The sequence below is a fragment of the Apostichopus japonicus genome, chromosome 16 (genome assembly GCF_037975245.1).
Source record: "Apostichopus japonicus isolate 1M-3 chromosome 16, ASM3797524v1, whole genome shotgun sequence".
Lineage (NCBI taxonomy): Eukaryota > Metazoa > Echinodermata > Holothuroidea > Aspidochirotida > Stichopodidae > Apostichopus > Apostichopus japonicus.
The window spans coordinates 14,613,776-14,638,687 of NC_092576.1; the positions used below are offsets into that span (position 1 = coordinate 14,613,776).

Below are 24,912 nucleotides of genomic sequence, written 5' to 3' on the forward strand. Positions count from 1 at the left end.
AATCACTTTACCGAGTAGCTGTGTGGTTTGTAAGTTAGTCTGGTTTCCTGATGCGGTATTGCAATATATATTAACCATCTTTTCTTCTCGTTCCCTTTTTGTCTTGTATGGTTGGAATCAGAGCAAAGCTGTGTTCATGCCATAATATTTCCTGGTATAATCGTTTCTCTCTGTGACCCTGACATATTTCTCGGTTATTTTTAATAATTTACAACACAGCTGGGAAATATTCTAGTACATTTGATCATCTGATGTAATGTATTTGTTTTAATGTCTTAGAGAGGATGATATAAATACTGTTAAATAGAGAGAGAGAGCCATGATCTGTTTTGTTTTCAAGAAGCTTAATGTATTATTTCCTTTCAATAACAGTTTACATGTTTTTATTCTCAATAGAACCAGTACAGATGACTTTCCTTGCTGTAAAGCCATTTGAGTCTGAAAGCAGTTATACACAATATCAGTGTCATCTTAGCGAATCCGATAACATTGCAGCAAATGCCGATGTAGAGTCTTTCAGGACTGTTTGGACAAGGAATGATGCCGATGAAAATGTAGATCCACCAGCTCCACTCTGGATTGATGGTGTTACCTTTAAACATTGGAAGGTAACATTGGACAATAATGGAAATAATGATGTCTTTGGGGTATTTGGATGTGAAGCTGCGTTAGATGCAAGGATCAGTACATCGATCTCAGGGATATTTATGAGATCAGATGGTGAGTTTTACTCACAGCTGTAGTTATAGCTGCTGCTGCTGTTTTGCCATAGTCCTCATAGAACCGTCGGCATTCTCTTGTTTGCCTTTGCTCTTGCCACGGCCATTCCTCCATCTGTCCACTTCTTGATGTTATCGATCCATCCTGTTTTCCTACGTCCTGGCCTGGCCTTCCCTTCTACTTCTCCTTCTACTGTCATCTGAATTAGGCTATCTGATCGGCGCTTCCAATGTCCATACATAGACAGCTTCCTCTTCCTTAACTGGACAAGTAGACCTTCCTCTTCTGAAACTCCTACCCTTTGGCGGATCCATGCATTTGTAGTTATAGGCCTGTCATAACATATATAATAATACTACGTTATCACAGATGGTGAGTTACTCCCAGCTGTAGTTATAGGCCTGTCATACATTAAAAAATAATACTACGTTATCACAGGTGGTATGATAATTATATGTAGACATATTACTGCAACGTGTTTAGAATAGGTTACATAATGTGAGCTAATGACTTTACAAGTCTCACTGTTAAAGTGCATATACAGCACATGCATATTTAAAAATGAATTTCCTGAAAAGAAAATTGTTTTGGCGAGCAATATCAAGCTGGGAAGAAGTGGTTGAAGCAATAACATATACACAAATATTGATTTTAGCATACTGTTATTAAGGTTAGTCACTAGTACTGTTAATAAAAATCTGGGCAATTGTGGTACTGTACAAACCACGTGTCTTTAATTGCAATGCAGTAATGTGACTGCGAATAATAAACGCGCAAATGTCAACTTTAATATGCACGAAGACGACGTTTGCTTGAAATACCAAATGAAGTATAAAAAGATGCATGCTCCTATGCACAAAATTTGAAGGAGTATGACATCACAATTTTCTTAGAAGAGACTAGGAAACATTTGGGTAATTAAGGAAATATGACTTTTCACTTTTTCTCCAAGTAAAAGCTGAAAAATGAAAGATGTACGAGTGAATTCAACCATTTTACGTTGAAATGTGGTCTGTTACCCAAGGCCTGGTTTTTGCATTGTATAAGTACATGAAAAATATGACATTTGAAATATGTTGCGTATTTTCTCATTTATTTGCATGTAACATTTCTTATTTGTAAAATTCTGTAAATATACATTTATTCAAAAATGCAGGATAAATAGCCATTTAAATGGAATAATTTTACACAACAGTGTTACCTTGTTAATTCATAGTAAAACGAGCAGACATAAACATTTTATCTCTATTCTGGTGGATTAGATGTCTTAAAAGAGTTTGCTGTTACAGATACTAACAAATTAAGCAATTTAGCCATAACATTCACTGAATTTTGAATAAACCATCACTTACTAACAAAAGCAAAGATTTTTATCAATCAAGTTGACAAAATATAGCAAAAATTTAATATATGATTACTTTTGGTATGATTTTCCCAAAGCGAACATAAAATGCAAGTATTTTTGATAAATAGTCATTTTGGGGCAAAATGGATATATTGTACAATGTTTTTTGTATCTTTGGGGCGATCCAATACACCCCAACCAGTTAAGTGTAGCAATACACCACTATGATAAATTGTATATATCTTTGGGGCGTACCAGTACGCCCCAACCAGTTAAGTGTAGAAATGCACCACTATGATAAATTGTATATATCTTTGGGGCGTACCAGTACGCCCCAACCAGTTAAGTGTAGCAATACACCACTATGATAAATTGTATATATCTTTGGGGCGTACCAGTACGCCCCAACCAGTTAAGTGTAGAAATGCACCACTATGATAAATTGTATTTATCTTTGGGGCGTACCAGTACGCCCCAACCAGTTAAGTGTAGCAATAGACCACTATGATAAATTGTATATATCTTTGGGGCGTACCAGTACGCCCCAACCAGTTAAGTGTAGCAATACACCACTATGATAAATTGTATCTTTGGGGCGTACCAGTACGCCCCAACCAGTTAAGTGTAGAAATGCACCACTATGATAAATTGTATTTATCTTTGGGGCATACCAGTATGCAACCAGTTAAGTGTAGCAATAGACCACTATGATAAATTGTATATATCTTTGGGGCGTACCAGTACGCCCCAACCAGTTAAGTGTAGCAATATACCACTATGATAAATTGTATCTTTGGGGCGTACCAGTACGCCCCAACCAGTTAAGTGTAGCAATACATTACTATGATTAATTATATATATCTTTGGGGCGTACCAGTACGCCCCAACCAGTTAAGTGTAGAAATATAACTCTATGATAAATTGTATTTATCTTTGGGGCGTACCAGTACGCCCCGCCCCAACCAGTTAAGTGTAGCAATAGACCACTATGATACATTGTATATATCTTTGGGGCGTACCAGTACGCCCCAACCAGTTAAGTGTAGCAATACACCACTATGATTAATTATATATATCTTTGGGGCGTACCAGTACGCCCCAACCAGTTAAATGTTGAAATATACCACTATGATAAATTGTATATATCTTTGGGGCGTACCAGTACGCCCCAACCAGTTAAGTGTAGAAATATACCTCTATGATAAATTGTATATATCTTTGGGGCGTACCAGTACGCCCCGCCCCAACCAGTTAAGTGTAGCAATAGACCACTATGATACATTGTATATATCTTTGGGGCGTACCAGTACGCCCCAACCAGTTAAGTGTAGCAATACACCACTATGATTAATTATATATATATCTTTGGGGCGTACCAGTACGCCCCAACCAGTTAAATGTTGAAATATACCACTATGATAAATTGTATATATCTTTGGGGCGTACCAGTACGCCCCAACCAGTTTAGAGTAGAAAATACACCCCTATGATAAATTGTATATATCTTTGGGGCGTACCAGTACGCCCCAACCAGTTAAGTGTAGCAATACACCAAGAAAATTGTGTGTGTTTCTCAAAACTACATATCTTCTTTTACACAAGTTGTTGCAAGAAAATAAGAGTACACACTGCCCAATCAATAGTATGTGTAAAACATAAGGTTTCCTAGTTATTCAGCTCAAATTCTTTATCTATAGCTGCATATCTTTCTTTCAAGTCACAGACTTCCCTCTTTGGAAGGCGATTTTTATGGGTTAAATTAAAGTCCCAGAACATTAAGGAATGGAAAGAAACTGATGGTGTGTATGGCTGCTTATTTCTTCCTTGGCCACAGTCTAGCAGTTTCCAGTCTCCAGTCCAGGATCCCTTCATCCAATGTAAAATAACCTCATCCTTTTAAATTTTAGTGACTTCTCCAAAGTATGGTCGTGTGCTTGAATCAATGAGGTTTACGGCTGCTATATTCCCAACTTTAATATAGTCAGATACTTCAATAACTTCTTTAGCAAAGTTATAACATTTATATATATCACCACTCTGAAGATCTTCAACTCTAAAAGCAAGGAGCAGAAGGGCAGAAGGACAGAAGATAGCGGTTCTTATTCTCCCTGTAACAATTATCCATTTGCAAAAACAGATCCTTCCCAAGAGTATCCTTGTGCTTCACTAGTGTCCACAAATTGCATGTAATGGTCATGTTTGAATCATGTTGGATATGCTTCAGATCAGTCATAACATATATGCAAACTTGTCACATGGACCTTTAGTGTGAATTAGGACACCTGAAAAGAAAGAGAAGAATGAATATATACTACTTCATTGACATGTATATTAAAGAGGTTGTTATTACTTGTTTTCTGCTATTAAATAAAGTTTGAAAATTAACCTACTATGTGCTTTAACAAAAAAAAACACAGTCACATAATATTTGATGGATACTAAGGCCATTATCTTTATCAGAACAACAAATAAAGAACAGAATTGATTTGACCTCAACCAAAACAATAGGAACACTAGACTTCTTGTTACCTTAGGTGTCCATCCTTATACTACTTATGAAGATAATCAAACTTCCCCTCTTGAGACATTGTGTTGTAAAACAAGGCATCGTACAAACAAACACCCTGTATAAACACCCACACACATGCTGCTCACGCACATACATACTGTACTATACACCAACATGACATCACAATTTCATACTGTAGGATTACAATTTCTCGGAAACCAGAAAACGTGATGTTTACACTTATAATGACATAAACACTTTCCGGTCACTTCATAATACCATGGAGGTAAAACAGACCTCCATGATAATACTGACCTGTTATGTGGATGTGGATGTTTTACATCCTAATCACTCTGGACAAAATGTGGCAGATCAGTCTTTGATTGGTCCATTCCATCGACTATAAGGGTATTCAGTTCCAAAGAAACCTGGCACGCCTTAGTGCGGGCAAGATGTTACTGCTCTCCTTTTGACCTAGTAAAAATAGAACATATTATGATACAAAATAAACTCTTAACTGATACAGGGTTTACGATATCAGATAAGAAATATTGATTTGAGTTTTGATCCAATATCATTTGAGAAATAATGTAAATGATATATGGGTCAATCCATGCCAAATCAACAGATTTTTGGGTCGATTCCACGTCGACCCTCTTAGAATCGCCTGGAACTGATATGGTGTCTTGCCATATGTCTCAAAGGATGAAATTGGGCAAAAAAAAAATTTGAAAACTTTTTCGTTGCTAGGTTACGACCCCGCCTACTGTAGCAACCAACTTAAAGTGGCGAAAATGAGAGTTACATCAGCCCTACAGAAACATGCTTGCGAGGGCAAACAGTGGTAACATTGTATCTTCATTCAAGGAGACCACGTAAAACAACATTAGAAACTATTGAAATGTTATTTATTAAAAGGGTTCTGTCTAGTACTCTTTGACTCCCTCTCACCCCCCCCCAACACCCTCCCCATAGTGCACTATGCAGATTTGTATGCATATATGTTACTGAATTTTAATACTGCAAAGAGACTGCATAAACATGCATTCAAGGTATACTGAATTATTTGGTAAGGTAATCTTCTGCTTCAAATTGTCTGTATGCATGTAACTCACCCCCTTCCAACCAAAACCTCTACCCAACCCTATATCAGATTAGAATATGAATGTGAACCAGTGCATACATACAGTGTGCACTATATATGTGTGTATCATATGTGTATATATGTGTGGTCATTCCATTCAATACTGTGCATATTTCAGTATCATTTTAAATATTTGCAATTTAGTGTATGCTTTTGCTAATTCAATAATTAAGAGACTTTCAATAATTTCAAAGGAATGTTTAACCAGTACATAAATGTGCAGTGTGTACTGTACATGTTTTTGGACAGTGTTTATTTAATAGTAATTGGTGTAGAATAACACTGTACTGAACATGTACACACATAATATATAGTGCAAAGTGCATATTTCAATGTCTTTTTAAATATTTGCAATGTAGTGTATAATTCTTTTGCTAATTCAATAAATTAAAAGACTTTCAATAATTTAAAAGGAATGTTTAACCAGTAAATACATGTACAGTGTGTATACTGTTCATTATCTTGGACAGTGTGTATTTAATAGTACTTGGTGTAAAATAACACTGTACTGAACATGTACACACATATATAGTGCACACTGTGGACCATACCAATAATTCAGTATACCTTGAATGCATGTTTATGCAGTCTCTTTGCAGTAAAAGTCAGTCACATACTGTATGCATGTATTCAAATATGCATAGTGCACTATGGGGAGGGTGGGGGGGGGGGTTGGAGTCAAAGAGTATTAGACAGAACCCTTTTAATACATTTCAATAGTTCTTAATGTTGTTAGCATGATCTCCTTGAATGAAGATATAATGTTACCACTGTTTGCCCTCGCAAGCATGTTTCTGTAGGGCTGATATAACTCTCATATATGCCACTTTAAGCTGCTCTCCAGAGCATTAATAACTTATATAAAATATGATTTAGCACATTCTTTGCATCATAACTATACATATCTTACTAGTTTGTATTGAAAACCAAAAATAAAACTTTTAATTGTGACCAAATTTGACCTTGAAATGCCCAAAATAGCTGTTCACAGACATAGTTCGACATCTATGACCCTGGAAATGCAGTTTATTTGTAGTCCTTATGCTAGTGGACCACCCTCTTAATTGTTAAGCACCTGTATGCTAATGCTAAGAAGTTGTTGTCATTAGAATTACTCGAATCAGCTTGTGCAAGCATTTTCATACATATGAACGAGGTGATTTTCGCAATTTTCGAGTCAGAAATTTGAGTAGATAACACAAAATACACAACTTTTTTACTTGAGTTTCTAAAAATAGTGTCAATACGCTCCTGAAAAATGGTATTTAAAAAAAAATTGAAATATACCCACAGGCCCAAAATGGACCCCCCAATTAGGGCCAGAAGTGAGATTTCTTAAGTTTGAGGGCGCTGTTCATAAAACGTACCACCCACTTGACTTTTTTTTGCACTTTTCCCGTACAACTACTACTGGGCAAGGATCCTATGGAAATTAAAACTCAAACATGCCTTTGCTTGTGAATATAGAGCACACTCAGAGTAGGGCCAGAAAAGGCCCCTATCTCATTTTCTGCCATTTTAATTACTTGTTACGAAAACTTGAGACCGATCCAATGACCTTTCTCTGAACTTTAGGGTTTATCATCTTAGTTAGGGCTACTATATCCAATTTGTAGTTCAAGCAAGTTTTTGAAAGAGATAAGTGTTAACTAGGAGCATCACTGACACACCCACACATATAGAGGACTTGAAGGAATAGATAGTCTTTCTATTGCTTTTGACTTCTGCAAGGATTCAAAAAGGAAAGCAGACATCAACTTTTAATTCTAAATTAGTAAAATATTTTGACTCACTTAAGATGATTAAGATGAACTTCTTGCAATTGTCGGCATTCTTCATTTTCCTTTCCACTCCTTGTTCTTTCCGCTACCTCTTTCAAGTACCACTCACAGTAAACTCAGTTGTCTAGAAAAATATAATGTTGAAATACTTTAATTAAGCATTTAAAGTATAAGTTTTACTTCACACAATGGTGTAAAATTGAACTGCTTAACCTAATCAAGAAAAAGTTATGTAGTGATTAGTGATAGAGTTTTATTGTGTCAATTTGAACCATGTTGTTTTCATGAATACCCATAGAATAATGCAATGAGCATGTTGAAATTTTTTACTAATTATAACTGAAGTTAAGCATTCTTTTAGGTACTTTAGAGAATTCCTTTAAAGGAGTATAGGGTGTTGAGAGTAGCTAATTGAGAAAAGAACAAGTAAAGCTGTACAACATCTTCTCATGTTATTTATTAGACCAATTGATAGGGATGTTTGGAAATAAGACCCTAATCATTTTCCCAGACAGTTGAGGTAAATGTCCTCAAAGGTGGAAATTAAAACAATTAAAGAAGTTTGACCAAAGGTAAGCATATTTCAATTTCTGGCATATTTGGGGGAACTTTCTGAAAATGTCACTATCTAAGGGAGTTGTTCATTGACATTTCAGCAGAAAGCACTTTTACTCCTGATTTGAGTGGAGGTTGCAATCAAACTTATGTCACATGTTCTTTAGAACTTCTTTAAATCAAAATTTTTGACAATAATTCTAATGTTTTTAAGGAATGATAATGCAGCTTTAGTGGTACACTAGCTGTGAGGTGTATTCTCTCCAGTATGTACAGTACAGTCTTTGTGCTTGCTGAAGCTGAAGCTAACAATAGAGACACATGAATTTTTCTGAAGAAATGTTTAATGGACTGCACATGTAGTTAACTAAACAGATTAAATGTCACTGGATTGTATGAAGTTAAAGCCTCCATAGTCAGCAAAGATAAAAGGATGCAATGCCTGTGGTTTTGACACCCCGGGCTATAACCCACCAATTGTGATTGATCAGCAGACCATGTACAGTACTTGAAAGTTATCATTTGTAATGTACACAGCTATTGTTTGTGTGATAATTCTGGCAAAACAGTCTTACAACAGCACTTTCGACCTCACAAGTTTCAGTATACTTTATCAATGTCTTTATGCTAGTTAATCAATTTAAAGCTACTAGCTATGAGGAATTTGAAATTTTATTCCCCTTTTCCCATGCAATGTATGCAACAATAACTGTGATAAATCCATGCACATTCACAAGATAAAATAATTAGGAATCTTGAACTCTTCTAAAGATTTCCATAAAGTATTCCTTGGAAATGATGCTTTGTTCACCAATGCCAATTTCTATCATTTCCTTCTTCATGCGTGCATGGAGAGAAGTCTTTGTGTATGACACTGGAAGGTGCACTTCTGTTTTGTGGGGCATGTAATCTCCAATATGTTCAAATAAACACCTCATCCAAGCTAGTGCAAATGGAGTTTTTGTTCTCATCCTTTTCTTGCCTTTATTGCCATGAATTGCATTTTTCTTGCCAACTTGAAATTATTTCAGACAATCTTTGAATAACTTGCTACTAATACCAAAGAACATACAAAATGCTTTCTCACATACAATCTTCCCACAAATTACATAAATAGAACAAGATTTGTCTCAGGTGTGACATGATCTTTCCTGATGAATCCAAATCTTGTCCAGAGTGAATTGCTTTAGCTAAGTTTCCCTCACTTCACTAACCTCTAGAAAAGACTGTTCTAGGTCATCGTAAGAAAGCGATTTGATACAGCTACCATCACAGCAATCAGATTGGAACATAGGCAGAGGATCAAATGCTTGATTGCGTCTCCTTCGTTTTATCTCACTCCTGGTGAAAAAAAAAGGTTTTGATCACATGAAGAAATTGATGCAGAAAATTCTCTGGCAATACCAAAGCTACTGCTACTACTTCCATTTGAACTTATGTCAAGGTACAACCACAGCGAATCATTTGTTGTATCTGGAGAAATAGTACTGATGTTGTGACTCACAGTGACTGCCCCATTCAAACGACAGTGAAAGTTTTGTTTTAGTATGATTATTTAAAGTTGGTTCCTCTTCCAAATTTTCCATTTCATTATCCATGCTCACGTTCCTTTTAAGTGTATTAGGTAGGGATGTATTTCCCTTGCTTTTGTGTGGAGATGAGAAAAGAGTTGGCTCAATGTCCAATTTGTCAGGATCATCCTCTTTACATTCTGACAGAAAACTGGTAATTTGTTAAAATTTGTAAGGTTTCCTTCACACATTTTGTTTCCCATGTAAGTGGAGCACAATGACAAATGAGCACAACTAAATCTTCATTTACTCAGCTGCACACCACAATAATATGAGCCATGAATGTGAAACAGTATCCAAAGGCATGCATTGAAAGAGTAAGTCCTCAGAGCATGACCACTGCTTAACAGTTTTACTCCCTTTCTGTGGTTAACCATGCTTTTGAAGACTGTATATATTCACTGTTGGTTGCTGCAGTATAGACTGCCTTACACTGTGATATGAACTGGCTAGGTGTCATATGATCCTTTATTGACACACTGTTTGACCACAACCAAAGGGACAAAGTTTTCAGGTTTTATTTCCACAATGGAGTTGCAATCAGGCAAGACAATATTGTTGTGATTGATTGCTTCTGAGGTTAGTATATACTTTATGCAGACTGTGTAGCCCTGTTATGAAATCTTGCACATCTGTGAGGTACTGTATGTGGATGTATGGAGGGAGAGGACTTCTCAAATGTCAGCATCAATGCTGCAATGTTGAAAAGTGAATTTTTAGTTGACAATATTTTGTCGAAATGGTAGTGTTCTACCAAACTTCAGTACAACTTGTAAAAAAGGACAAAACTCATTAACTTCAATAAAATAGCCTGACCTTCAATAATTTTCCTAGCCATTGGGACACAGTCCCTAGTTCCCACAATCACACATAGTGAGAGCAACAAATGTGAGTAAAAATCTGCACACTGGACCATGCAGGGACATATATATGCCAAAACTGTTATTTATGTTTTGTTATTTTTTTCTTGGGGGGAGGGGCATGTTTGGAACTGGAAAAGCCTGAAATAAATTATAGCAATATGCACCATGTACAGTATGCAATAATAAAGTATATGAGCCTATTTGCTGCTATAAAGATTAAATTTGAAAATTAGCACTTACCTAAGTTCTTAAATCTGTTCTTGGACTTGTGCTTTTATACAAGATCCAGATCAGATCCTCTGATTTTATCAGACGATCATCTCTCCACGGGGTAAACTGATGCATTGATCCAGTCGCATTTGCACTCGAGCCGTACTATGGATCTGATCCTTGCCCGGGCCGGTAAAAAAATCGGATTGGAAATGTGTCATTCGCAGCCGGAAATCGCGTACTAGTAGTACATTTGGTCCAAAACTTTCGTTTTCAATGTTCATAGCCTAGGCTAGAGTGACAATGCTACGTAAGATGCATAGGTCAGTTATGATTATTATGTTGTATTGTATCGACGATGGTCAGGAATTCAGGATGCAAGCTTTTTACGAAAAACACCCGATTTCGAAGAAGAGTTGACGATAAAAATCGTGTCAGTATGGACGCTAGCAACAAGTGTAGAATTTAAAACGATAGGCTCAATATTCGGAGTTGCCCTGGGACAGGGAGTACAACGTATGTGTCATAACACACGCTGTTTTTGTGCGATTACACTTACAGTATCTACTGTACTACCAGGGAGTTGTAATGGGTTGCGGCACAGCTGATCTGTCAATCACTTAAAACTAGTACGGGGTGGCCAAAGGTCATTTACGGTTAGCATAATAATAATCAGGGTTACCAGCGACAAGTAACAAAAAAACGTTAGATTTGCCAAAATAAAACCCCAGAAAACGCTAGATAATCAGTTTCACTCACTTGTTATGTGTTGTTTTCAATAATTCGTTGACTGTTCGTTGCACTGATTCATATCATAGGCAGTCTAGTGATTATTTTAACAAGTTAAAACGGTTAATAACAATCAGGAAATAATACAAGAAAATTAACTGTGGATTTTACAAAAATACTGATTCAGTCCTAATGAAAAACCCAAGTATGAAAAACCCATTAATATTAAAGCAGTTCACGCGGTATTATAGTGTAAAAGCCACGGAAGCCTATAAATATATTTTATTGGGTTGCCGTGTGGTAATTTGGTCTCAAAGTTTCAGAAAACAAAGTAATTATTTTGTGAATTACCGATTTGGTGCGATTTTTGATAAAACGTATGCTGGAATCCTAGAAAGGTGAAAAAATACGCTAGATCTATTGTGTGAAAAGGCTAACGCTGGTAACCTTTATAATAGTACTGTAGTAGACTTGTTTAGTTGTACTGTGTAAAAATATGCACTATGCGGAGTTCTCATCAGTATTACTTGTCAAACACACATGCATGCCTATAGTCTTATTTGTGTTAGGTTAGCCTTTCTGTAGAAGTATTCATTTGTGGTTTACATGGATACATTTGGAAAATGTCGCTTTCACTTGTTTGTAAACAGTAGCACGGTGGGGTATGGGGGCAGGGGCATGGAGATCTGCCCCATATCGATGCTAACCCCAGCTCCCAACGACTTTGCTGATCCTATATAAACAACGGTCGACCTGACCACCTCCCCCCCCTCCCCACCCAAAAAAATAGCTGCATGCTTGTAAGATAAATTATGGTATATTTTTTTTCAGCCAGCTTGTGATCATAACATTAAAATCACTTGCTATAAAGAATATCATTATATCCCCACCCCCCCCCCCGCCTCACCCATACACAAACACATACACATTTCTGTTGCGACAAGTCCATTACAATATAGTCCTAGTCTACGGCGCTCAACCCTCCGATTTTCTACAGCCATAGCTATTTTCACTTAATTAATCGCACTAACATTGACAATACATTTAAAGCCTCCTAATGTGGCAAAATACATCAAACTTCCATGATAATTTTGGAAAACAGTAAAATGCTTGTGTCTAATTGATAGGGTTATTTTAATTTTGTTTGGAGTATAATTATACAAATTTACCAATTTACTCTGTGCATTGTGATCAACTCCTAGCTGAATCATGTTACTATATAAAGGAAAATACCTAGTCTCCAACAAAAGAGGGAAAAAACATATTTTAGCAACAAGATGGAATAGAGGGCGTACTTTTTTGCGACGTGGAAAACACACATATCTCTGGATCTAAAGGTGTTACAAAATCCTCCTTTACATATGTCATTGTCATTAACACAATTAAAAAGATGGGTAAAATTCAAGGTCATATGTATCAATTTGAGAAAAATATCATGTATACATTTTACAACCAAAATTGTTTATTCGCCGACTCTAGGCATATACTCTCATTTAGGATTTGTTCACATTCAGCACTTCTTATTGATTAATATTTTCGGAAATAAGATTGGAAACTGATATGCAGAAGTTATACACAAAATCTATCACATTTAGGGTTGAGGATCTCGCCACCACCTATAGTTAGTGATGTATTGAATTCGTATAGATTATGCCCGCACGTCATTGGGATTTAAATTTTGTAATTTTTGTGAAATAATATGTGATACGGAAAAACAGATGTACTTCGGGTTCTTCATCCATCATTACTGTCCTCTTTCATGTAGTACGGGGGGGGGGGCACATCACTTACTTATGGAGGCACAATGTGTATTGTTAAATGCCGTCCTGGGGGAGGGGTGATAGGGGAGAGTTCTCCCTTCCACTTTGTGAATTTTGGATCAATTTTAAGGGTCCTCAGATGCAATCTGGTGCTATATTTAGCAACTTGAAGTAATTTTCGGGCTTGCATCTGTCCAATATTGATGTTTTTAATTTAGGCAAATAAAGATTTTTGTCTGAGTATTTTTTTTAACACTACAACCGCATCTGAAGGGGAAGGGCACCTGGGGCACGATTTTTTCAGGCCCCAGCCCCCCCCCCCCCCCTTCGGCGACGCCACTGATGGGTACGTCAATGGTACTTAATGGTAACGGGTTTCTTACTATCATAGGAGGCACCCCATACTATAGCCCATCTATCAAAACGGGAAAAAGACATTACGATTAACATATATACATAGACAACATATGTACTGCACGCAGCCGCGTACACTACACATATACATATTGGTTAACATGCATGTGAGCCCACGCTTTATTGTGCCCACGCTTAGACATTGTGCCCACGCTTGAGGAAGTATGACTGAAATATAGTAGTCTTCACAGAAACTGTTTGAAAATTAAGCGATTTAGAAGGCATTTAAACCCAATACAAACGAGTAGACCCTTTAGGAACTGCACTATTTAAGAAGCCTATATATTACAAACTTTCTTGAATCCTCTTTCCGACCCCCCCCCCCCGCCTCTTTATTTTTCAAAGGTGTTGCATACGGGGAAGTTTTGGTCTCCAGTTAGGTTCAAACCTTGTTATATGCAACTACAATAGGTTATTTCGAAGGCTTAAAGTTATGATGTATTGGCCCCATATATGCTACATATTAAAATATGGTCACCTTTGGGTAAAATTCTTAAACCGTTTGATTACCATCTAGGAGGAATTTTACCTCACTGGGAAATTCAGTCATCTATAGGTGCCTATGACATACCGATCTTGAGAGACATTTACATATTGGTATACGTTGTCGTATGTATCCGTGTCGGTTTCTTGAAAAATATACGAACTCAGAAGTTCAATGGTAATGCAGGACACTGCGAGTTTCGCCCGTGTATTATTCGACGTGCCGTGTGTATACGTACACTCAGGGACGTCGCTAGAGGGGTGGGGGTGTCTCACACCCCACCCCCAATCTTTGTAAAACTGATGATAGTTGGAAAATTTGAGTGCGACAGTCCGAATTTCTGACTGTCTCACTCTAATTTTTCCGACTGTCGCACTCTAATTTCATATATTCTTGTAATTTGTGAGTGACCTACAATTTTCGGTCAAAATTGACCTTTAATCAGTCATATTTACCACGTTTTCCTTGTCACATTTAGAAATTGTATCTCGCGATCTTTATACTCCACCATACAAAACTTCGTGTGATTTTGAATACTGTAAAAAAAAAATGCCTAATAAAACTACTGTACAACGTATACGATAAAAACGCTCAATGCTTATCTACGGAAGCTTTAAAGTGCCATCAACATGAGAAAAACTTTGCCCCATAGGGTGAAATTTTTCAGTAAATTGTTTAGATAACAAGATAAAATCTTATAAAAAATAAGAAAAAAAATGTTGGATTGCTTAGTTGCTTTAACTGAGCAATTGAACAATTTTCTACAAAATGATTAATTGACAACTTATCATATCTCGTGAATTGGACATTTTGCTGCAAAATGTTCAGTTGTTCACTTCATTCCATCTGAGCAATGAAAAATTTTCTGCAAAATGTTTAATTGACAACATATCTTATCTCGTCAATTGAACATTTTTTGGCAAAATGTTCAATTGTTCACTTTATTCCAATGGAGCAATTGAAAAATTTCTGCAAAATGTTTAATTGATAACTTATTGTATCTGTCGTCAACTCAACATTTTTGTGCAAAATGTTTAAGTGTTCATTTCATTCCAAATGCTCAGTTGGAATGATGTGAACAATTGAAATTGTTTTCATGCAAGTGATAAATAGCCCCCCCCCCAAGAAAATAATATTAAGCGCGCTAGGAAAAAGCACTGTATTTTGTCGAATATAATTTGTTGAAAAAAGGTTTTCCCCTTTGTTACATTAACATAGCTTTTGTAGTTAGTAGTCTATGTAGCCTATCAAGCAGATAACTCAACTCAGTTGCTTACCCGCTTAACCAGAGTGATTAATAAGTTTGTGAAGTGAGGGCCAGTGCTACAAATGTACCGCAAAAAAATTCGGAACAAAATTGCAGTCGCGAAAGATGGGATGTCTGACTAACACTGACCGTATCGTTCACGAGTAGTGCGGGTTGGGGGGGGGGGGGGGGGGTTCAAGTCAGCAGTCGGAATTTTCTGGCTCCAAAACCCATCCAGTTGGAATTTCAGCCACTGCATTCCCCCCCCCCCCCCCAACTTCAGGCCTTAGCTACGTCCCTGCGTACACTCACTTTAAAATTGCAAGGGACAACCTAAATACTATACAACCCTGTTGAATACTAAAAATATCCTAGTGGGAATGTGTGATAGTGAGTAATGATGTAAAATTTGTTGTACACATAGGTTAACGTTTCATTTATCTGTTCTTCAGGAATCACACAATAACAGAAATTCAATGATATTTAACGGTAACGGGTCTAAGATTATAGTCAACTATCCCCATTCCCTCTTTTGTGGTATGTTATTTACATTTTCTATTGTGTACTTTGCAAAGAGGGCAATTATGTAGGTGAACAGGCTCCCGGTTCCGCTTACGTTTTAGTAATCACAAATAGTATATTTCGTGATAATTTGATCAGATTCCCCGTTTCCGAACATTTCAATCTTCATAGACATTCTCTCAAAAACTAAAAATGTATTTTAATTGCCTCGAACTTCAAATTCGCTACTGAACGTAAACGTAAAGAAATCGATTGGATCTTTCGTATTAAGTCACCGGCCTCGACAAAGACTTGGGACCCCTTAAGTGCCTTAACAACTATCAGTTTACAAACATGTTATCCGTTCTTTGCTCATTCATCCGCTTCCTGTATAGTCATGGTTTATTTGGTTTTTAATTCCATCAATGCAACTTACACTTATCTAGCGTCAAACTTTCATTGTGTTAGTATATTTTGTACTTTTCATTCGACTGCCAAGTATTGCCAACGAAGGCCCCAAGGGGACCGAAATTCTAATATATTTTCTAAAACTTTACTCCTTATTTGTCAATTATGAGTCATCTTATTTCTCTGGTTTTCTATAATAATAATAATAATAATAATAATAATAATATATATATATATATATATATATATATATATATATATATATGTATATAGAAATATATATTTATGTATATATATATATATATCTGCAGCCTTATTTTCAATGAAATGCATCATATATTTTTTTAATGCAGCTTCTTTGTTATTCCCATCCATCCATACCTATACACGTACATGCATTGCATACATACATACACTCACGCATGCCTACATGCATACACCATGGAGGGAAAACTGTTTTTACCTCCAATTTACCTGTTTTTTTTTACCTGTTTTTCTTTACCTGTTTTTGACCTCCATGCATACACATACTGGTAGGTATTCAAATGATCCTATTCCCCAAACACACTGTTTTCATTATTTACAACTATAGTTCTAATTAAAGGCTAAGGCCATGGCATGTCGTCAACTTAAAAAACGTTAACCTTCATTTCCTGTGTGAGAGAACGCAACGTGATAGGAATGATTACGTAATATAATCTTTCATCGGCCCTCTTCGATGTTGACCGCAAACGTGGAGATTTTCAACCAGACTTTGTTGTCTTTTTTCTACCACAAACATTCGCACTATTATTTGATATCGTAAATTTTCACTGTGGTAGTTGCATACACATACGTATACGTTTGTTAGACCAGGGAGTTGTTGATATGATATGATACACCTCGTATTACGCTTCCACCCGAAGGTGCTTCAGCAGACTAAGGAAATCCTTAGTCGGAAATTATTGAGGTTCCAAGTTTTTGTGCGTGGAAGGACACCGGCGAAACTCGCCTTCTCTTTTCGAATAGTGCCCTGAAGTAACGAGGCAGGGGTGTGTAGTCCTGCTCCCGGGACCGCAATTTAACGTCCCCTCCGAAGGACGTGAGTACCGCTTTCCACGTGTAGCCACTTTCCTACCACGAGAAAGGAGCGGGGTGAAAATTGGTGTCAGTGTCGACACCGAGGTTTGAACCAGGGACCTCAGGTACCAGGGAGTTGTTCAGACCACCAACGTATTTATACCCTGACAAGGTTAGACTGCTCATGCACGGATGCACCAAACGCAAAATCGTAGAGCCGAAGTTGCGAAAAAGTTCGAAACGCCTAAATAATAATTTTATAAAATGACGAGACCAAGAAATTGGTGTGTGGCAGAGGAAGACTTATGATTTTTCTTTTTTTCGGACTTGTCCGGACTCTACTTTTGGAACCAAAGAGCCCTTGTCACCAATTACATGAAGATTCGAAATATACCGCCGATCCCAAACAGCATTAAGGTGAGGAAAATTTTTGGACTTATTTCCGTATAATGAAATATATTTTGTGTTAAGAATAACCAAGTGGAGTTTTTGTTTCTTGCATGTATATGGGAATGCTTTTAAAATAAATTGAAAGTGCATAGCCAATCGCCCCAAATCATAGCACGCTAAAATTGCTAGGCGTTTTCAAAAAGTACTTTCCTGGAAGCATTCACTCTCCATTTGTTCTCAAATATTCTAAATGAACACCCAAAGCCATTCTTACCAAGGAAGTGATACTTCCCATGTTCGTACACTACTTGCAAGTACAACTTTCTCAGACAAATTATTCCATAACCCTCTGAGAATAAAAAGGAGTTTTGACAAATATATGGTACTTATAACTTCTGGTGTTTAAGACATTGATCTCTGGTAATTCTGCTTGGCAAACCTGAAAAGGTCAGTGAAGGATAAAATGTCTAAACCATACCATTCTTGAAAACCCGAATCAAGTCACCGCGTAATTAACCGACCTATAACCTCCATTGTGGTGGGTTAACTGTCAGAATGCACATTATCAGTGTTTTTATCTTCATACAGAACTGACATCAACAGTGAATACTATTGTTCTCTGACTCGAGTCAAAGGACGCTTGAACCGCAGTGTGCTAATGTAACTGCCAAGCGTAACTTATTTGTGATTGCAGGTGTCCAACCGCAGTGTAGACAAGCATTTAACGTTATACCTTGAATTCGAACTTCTTCATGATCTGTCGTCATATTTTGTGTATTACTATTTTTAAGTTGTTCATGCAAACACATAATGGACACCCTATACATTGCTCTAGACTGACTTTGACGAAAAACCGTCCGTGTCAGGTAGTGTGGCTTGTCTACAACCCAAACTGATTAGAAAAGATATTTCAATCAATTCTGACTTGATTGTGAGTGAAAAAATGCTACTTGAAGCAAGTGCAATAACAAGCAAAGCTGACAGCCATTTAACAAGTCAACGAGTGACACTCCTGACGGTTTCTACTACTACAATCTGTTTCTGTGATATTTTCCGACGAACAAGAAAACGGCGACCACAGTCGCGTAGTAACATACAAGTGCTACCTCCTTAAGCTTATATTATGTAGGCTACGTACGTGAATTTGACATAAAACTTGAGGGTCAAAGGTGAACAAGTGAAGTACACTACATGATGTGAGTTAGTATTAAACGTTAGGCCTACTTCAAGTTGATTCAATGACTAGGATATACCGGCATTTTAAATTTATTATTCCTCTCGACAATTTACGGTACAATTAAAGGCAGGAGCCCAGGAAGTTATTGACCAAGCGATTTTGCCAATTTTTTGACAAGTTCGGTTCGTTGTAATACGCCTCAAATAGAACTTAGAAGAAAAGGGGCCTCTACGGGCTCTAACTTAGGCCCTAGGTAGCGTGCACACTATTTCTATACTGAAGTCTGTGTAGGCTAGGTCACAACATCAAAGGTGAGTCCTAATTCGATTGATGCTTCACGTTCCTTAACCTTCAGCTTTCATTTAAAAAAAAACGTGTCTTTGTTGTTTGCACCTACAAATCTGTTAAAATTTCGTAGAAAATAACATTGTCACGTCCAACTCCAACTCCAACCTAGCAAGAGCTAGGCCCTAAGCCTATTTAATCAGTGAAGCCAGGATAGTGTTAACATATCAAAATTGTTAAAACGTGAAGTGCTCCTAAATCCTAATTTCGTTCCTGTTGTCGGCTACTCCAAAATCCTAAAAGTTTATTGCAACTATATAATTAGTTTTGAATCAATATAATATAGTAACAAGGAATATTATTGCTTCAGAGACTGACATGCACCAGTGCAGTAAAATGTTTACAGTCTTCAATTTCATGGGGGTGAAAGCCTCATGTGTACCCCTTCTCCCCTCTGGGTCAGACATTGGGCCAAGATTGGGGTTGAGATATTGGAGTCCAAGGACACTAGCATATTATCATATTCAGGTTTACTAACTGCTCTTTTCCACTTTAAAACAGACCTTCAACATCAGGAAGTAAAGAGAAAAGAAAGGCTCAGCACAAGTTACCTGTGCTTCACAAAAAGAGGAAGAGTAATAAGGATCAGCCAGTTGTCAGCCCTTTAGAATTCATCAAGAAGGAAGTCAATGCAGCATTCTTAGGTGAGAACCCTTAGAAGCTGTCAGGTACGGTAGCAGTACAATATACTGCCTCAGGAATTGGAACTGTTGTGGTTTTAGAACAGGGGCCCCTACTAGCCAGATTGAGCATGCCAGACAATCTAATCTGGCCCACCAAAAAACAAAGGGAAAAAAAACCCAACCCTTTTGGTTCACCAATTTACTGGACAAAAAAAAAAATTGAAGAGAATTTGAATAAGCGTTAATTTTCAACACGAAAAAACATTGATAAAAGTTTGTCTTAGATGCTAAAACAATCATCTTCCATTTTCAGCAATCTATTTTTGGCCTTTTGTTAGTCAAAATTTCCTCCTGTGGCTACCATGGTGGGCCCGCATACTGTATGAGTAATATTCAGCAACCCACAACTAAAAGGACAGTAGGCAGCTGTTAAATTCATTTTACATCAGTTTCTGTGCAGTGTCCTTCATACTGAGCCATATGTATGCCTCCTACTGCATGCCCATTAAGAACTGCCTCAACTGTTGACTTTTCACCAGAAATTTACAACATCAATAGAAGTATCAGGTTTTATTTGAGTGTTATCGGGGAGGGGTCAGAACCCCATTAATAATGTGTTCATTAATTGAACATTGCTTTTCAACATACTTTAACAATCATTATAGTCACTGTGTACATTTGGTTTGAATAGTATTTTTAGCTTTACAAAGTTTACGGAAAACATTTTGCATACCAACATGTATGGCATTTCCCTGTCAGTTGATGTTAGCTTTGCAGAAATTTACTTACCATCGTTTTTACTTCTCCACAGGTGTTGCAAATATTGACATAGAAAATCTAGAAGTTGGTCGGAAGTTGAGAGAAGTGAATGTGTAATTTCTCACCAAACTAAAAGAGGCTATGTTAGAATTTAACAACCACAATATCAACCACTGACTGTTATAGCAACAACTTTGGAAAACTTGGAGAATTTTTCAGAACCCACGGTGAGTAATCAGCACTTGATTATAAAGTGATTTTTATAATGGAGTGCTTCATAATTGTTTATCAAAAACCATGCAGCAGTGACTGCTTGTGTGTGCATATGTGAGAGAGAGATGCCTTAGCTCAAATTTTGAAAACTTTTTGATAATTCAACAAGTGCAATATGCATGAAGTTCATACTTGGTAGAAAGCTACCCCTTAGCAAATTCTCAGCTGCAATTGTTATTTAATTGCCAGTGGTCAACAGTTATAAACCCCATAAATGACCTTACTGAAGTAAAGGTTAAGTGAAATTAGTATGCTTATCCCTCAATCGAGTGCTTACCACTTGCTGTTACTTAGTACGTCAAAAATTGTTTGAGGTCCACACCACCTAAAAATCTGAAACTTTGTTAACAGGTTATCTCACCATGTACAGCTTACATATAGTTCACACTTTGAACAATTAGAAGAATGTATTCGGTATCTACCACCTTAGTAAATTCTTCACTGTTATTGCTTTGGGAGGGGCCAAAGGTCATATGAGATAACCAATGGTCTAAACCTGAAAACTCTGTGAATGAGCTTAAGTCAAAGAATAAAGCTACATAGAATGTCAAATTTGTTCCTCTGATTGAATACTTGCCATCTATAATGTTAACTTTTTTGAGGTCAAATGTCATTTGAGGTACATTTTAGTTAAATTCTGAAAACATATCTCACTAAGTACAGCTTGCATGAAGTTAATGCTCAGTATGAAGACACTCTTAGTAAATACTCAGCTGATAGTGTGTTGGGAGAAGTCAAGGTCATTTGAGGTCACTAGTGGTCAACAACTGACAACTTTTCTAGCTGAAGAAGTGAAGTTTTGGTAAATTTCAAATTTGATAGGAATTAAGCATTTGTCTTTTTTTTTGGCTGTTTCGGTCAACGTCACTCAAGGTCAGTTAATTTCAGTCTGAAAAACTTCTTGAACATGGTACCTCACCATGCACATGGCAATATTAGCCCTAGACAAGAAGAACAACATGAACAGATCTTTTACTTGACATGTGGATTCCTACATACATCATAATATTAAAAACCTTTGAAAACATGATAACTCAGGGTTGTCCACACCATATCTTTGAGTACACATTTAGTTCTCCTTTGCTAATAGTTGCAAGAGATTTTTTTTCCATTTCACTGTGGATCCCATGTACTCAGTAGAACTCTCCCCTCCAATGCCCTACAATAACAATAGGCAAAGGAATCACTAAGCCCTGTGGCTTTCTGTTTGCATGTCAATTACACCTGATCTTTGAGGACAAAAGTCTGACATTACGCTACTTTGACTTAAGTTACTGATATATTCATTTTCACATTTTGTAACAAATTTTTCTTTCAGGCAAATGGATACCATTATGAAGTTATTGGTGGCATCCACAATCTGACAGCCTGTAAGGAGCTGAGAGAGAGAAATCCAGACAAGAATGTAAAGATACAAAACTTTGGTTAGCAAACAAGCACATCAAACTAGGGGAAACCAGGCATCAGATGAGCATTGAGGTAAAGGTGACTACTATGAATTTTGTTTTTATAGAAGAATTTTTGCCGAGCAGTTATTCATCTCATACCTCCATATTGTATATTCAGGTTGCAATGACCTATGCATTAAGACATTGAAAGTGTGTATGGAAAGTCCTTGTCTACACATAACACATAACTTTGTGTTGTGCACACAGAATCGCTCTCTTACAGTATGTGAATTTTCAAATAATTGTTATCTAATCACTCTCATAGGAAGGATTAGGTACAATATTGTAGTTCCTTTGCAAGTTGGACCATTAACAGTATTACACAACAGTTGCCATGGTAGTGGTTAGTTTTCCCAATAGGGGTCATTCATTGTGGGGTATTGCATGGTCACCGGAAGTGTTTGACTGAGGGAGGGGTAAAAGTTGTCTGTGTGGGGTGTCCAATTTTATGTCAAACAGTCCTCTTCAATGACTGGGTTGATTTTCTTAAAACTTGGTATGAAGGTGTTTTAGGGTTAAAGTCTATGTCTAGCAGACCCCCCCCCCCCCCAGAAACATAGGTCAAATGTCACATCAAATTAAATTCAATGTTTTAATTCAATATTACTCCAAGGGGACACATTACATTCAAATGGAATCTTCACTTGTATAATGGGAACAACATGTAGGCTACTAATACAGGCAGAAATGTGACCTCTGTCATAGTATTACTCAGATTGTAGAGGACAGCAGAGTGATAGCACTGCAATCATATGACAGTATAGTTCTGCTAACTTATCATATCAAAAAACATTTGCAGTCTTTGTTCATTTGTTTTTTTACTATCAATGCAACAGATAAAAAATAAATAAAATGGTTAGACTGTCAGTGTAGAATAAAGTTTTATTTCTCTCTTTTTTTCTGAAGATGACACAGAAATGCTCACACTGAGTCTGTTTGGTCTGGCCATTGCGTTCAAGAGGAAAACCATTGCAAGGAAACTTTGATGGGATGATGGCACAGAACTTAATGTGACTATTGTTGCTAGGGATGATCCTAGATCACAGAGGATGAAAAAAAAGTTTATAGCACTGATTAAAAGAAGCGTATTGATTTTGGTGAAGGTCAAAGGTCATTTGGGGACAACAGGGAGGTTAATTGTCTTGTAGGGTATATGTGTTCAGGAAGTGGCAGCACTGAAACAGCCACATGGTCTTCTACTCTGCAAATCCTAAAATGCTTGTTTTAAGTGTGTGTGTGAAATAAAAAGGGGGGGGGGGAGGGGGGGGGGGGAAGGTTACAGTGACTTTCTCTTATTATTGTATTTTTTTGGTGAAAAATTATTAGTAGGGGTATCAGTATGCCCATTAGAGCAATCTGAGAGTCTGAATAGTACATCCTTCAGAACTGCATTGTAAGCCACTTATTGTTGTTATTAATGATGTAATTTCTTATTGCTAACTGACACTCCGAGCAGTAGGGGGTGTATCGGTACGGACTTCAGAACTGCATTCTTAGCCACCTAATGGTGTTATTATGTTATTTCAGAACTAATGGTGTAACTTCTTGGTGCTAAATGACACTCCAACCATTAGCGGGGCGTTTTGGTACACCTCTCAGAACTGTTTTGCAAGCCACTAAATTTTGTTACTTCTTGGTGCTAAATGACACTCCAACCAGTAGCGGGGCGTATTGGTACGCCCCTTAATGGTGTTAGTTCTTGGTGCTAAATGACACTCCAACCAGTAGCGGGGCGTATTGGTACGCCCCTTAGAACTGTATTGCAAGCCACTAAATTTTGTAACTTCTTGTTGCTAAATGACACTCCAACCAGTAGTGGGGCGTATTGGTACGCCCCTTAGAACTGTATTGCAAGCCACTAAATGTTGTTACTTCTTGGTGCTAAATGACACTCCAACCAGTAGCGGGGCGTATTGGTACGCCCCTTAGAACTGTATTGCAAGCCACTAAATTTTGTTACTTCTTGGTGCTAAATGACACTCCAACCAGTAGCGGGGCGTATTGGTACGCCCCTTAATGGTGTTAGTTCTTGGTGCTAAATGACACTCCAACCAGTAGCGGGGCGTATTGGTACGCCCCTCAGAACTGTATTGCAAGCCACTAAATTTTGTTACTTCTTGGTGCTAAATGACACTCCAACCAGTAGCGGGGCGTATTGGTACGCCCCTTAATGGTGTTAGTTCTTGGTGCTAAATGACACTCCAACCAGTAGCGGGGCGTATTGGTACGCCCCTCAGAACTGTATTGCAAGCCACTAAATGTTGTTACTTCTTGGTGCTAAATGACACTCCAACCAGTAGCGGGGCGTATTGGTACGCCCCTTAATGGTGTTAGTTCTTGGTGCTAAATGACACTCCAACCAGTAGCGGGGCGTATTGGTACGCCCCTCAGAACTGTATTGCAAGCCACTAAATGTTGTTACTTCTTGGTGCTAAATGACACTCCAACCAGTAGCGGGGCGTATTGGTACGCCCCTTAATGGTGTTAGTTCTTGGTGCTAAATGACACTCCAACCAGTAGCGGGGCGTATTGGTACGCCCCTTAGAACTGTATTGCAAGCCACTAAATTTTGTAACTTCTTGTTGGTAAATGACACTC

The 24,912-nt window shown here is 37.4% G+C and overlaps 2 protein-coding genes and 2 long non-coding RNA genes across 7 annotated transcripts in view; 3 read left to right on the plus strand and 1 right to left on the minus strand.

Moving 5' to 3' along the window:
- LOC139983701 (uncharacterized) overlaps nt 1-24,912 on the plus strand; it is a 125,362-nt gene that overhangs the window by 61,508 nt on the left and 38,942 nt on the right. The window lies entirely within an intron of this gene.
- The window catches only part of LOC139983702 (uncharacterized), a 32,616-nt gene that overhangs the window by 3,337 nt on the left and 4,367 nt on the right, over nt 1-24,912 (plus strand). The window contains exon 3 of the mRNA XM_071997441.1: nt 397-720. Within this exon, the coding sequence (XP_071853542.1) occupies nt 397-720 (324 nt within the window). The remainder of the gene's footprint in view (nt 1-396; nt 721-24,912) is intronic.
- On the minus strand, nt 1,797-11,693 carry LOC139982887 (uncharacterized). The gene is made up of 6 exons (XR_011798406.1): nt 10,729-11,693; nt 9,269-9,395; nt 7,512-7,623; nt 4,890-5,048; nt 3,548-4,347; nt 1,797-3,259 (listed from the first exon to the last, which is right to left on the minus strand). It is a non-coding gene; the product is annotated as an uncharacterized lncRNA (long non-coding RNA).
- Nucleotides 17,432-23,502, plus strand: LOC139983456 (uncharacterized). Of its 4 annotated transcripts, none has more exons than XR_011798694.1 (5): nt 17,432-17,716; nt 19,713-19,855; nt 20,646-20,820; nt 22,185-22,345; nt 23,221-23,502. It is a non-coding gene; the product is annotated as an uncharacterized lncRNA (long non-coding RNA). The 4 variants fall into 4 exon arrangements; XR_011798693.1 differs by lacking the exon at nt 17,432-17,716 and adding an exon at nt 18,827-19,177 and having other exon boundaries at nt 19,713-19,879; XR_011798692.1 differs by lacking the exon at nt 17,432-17,716 and adding an exon at nt 18,827-19,177 and having other exon boundaries at nt 22,185-22,351.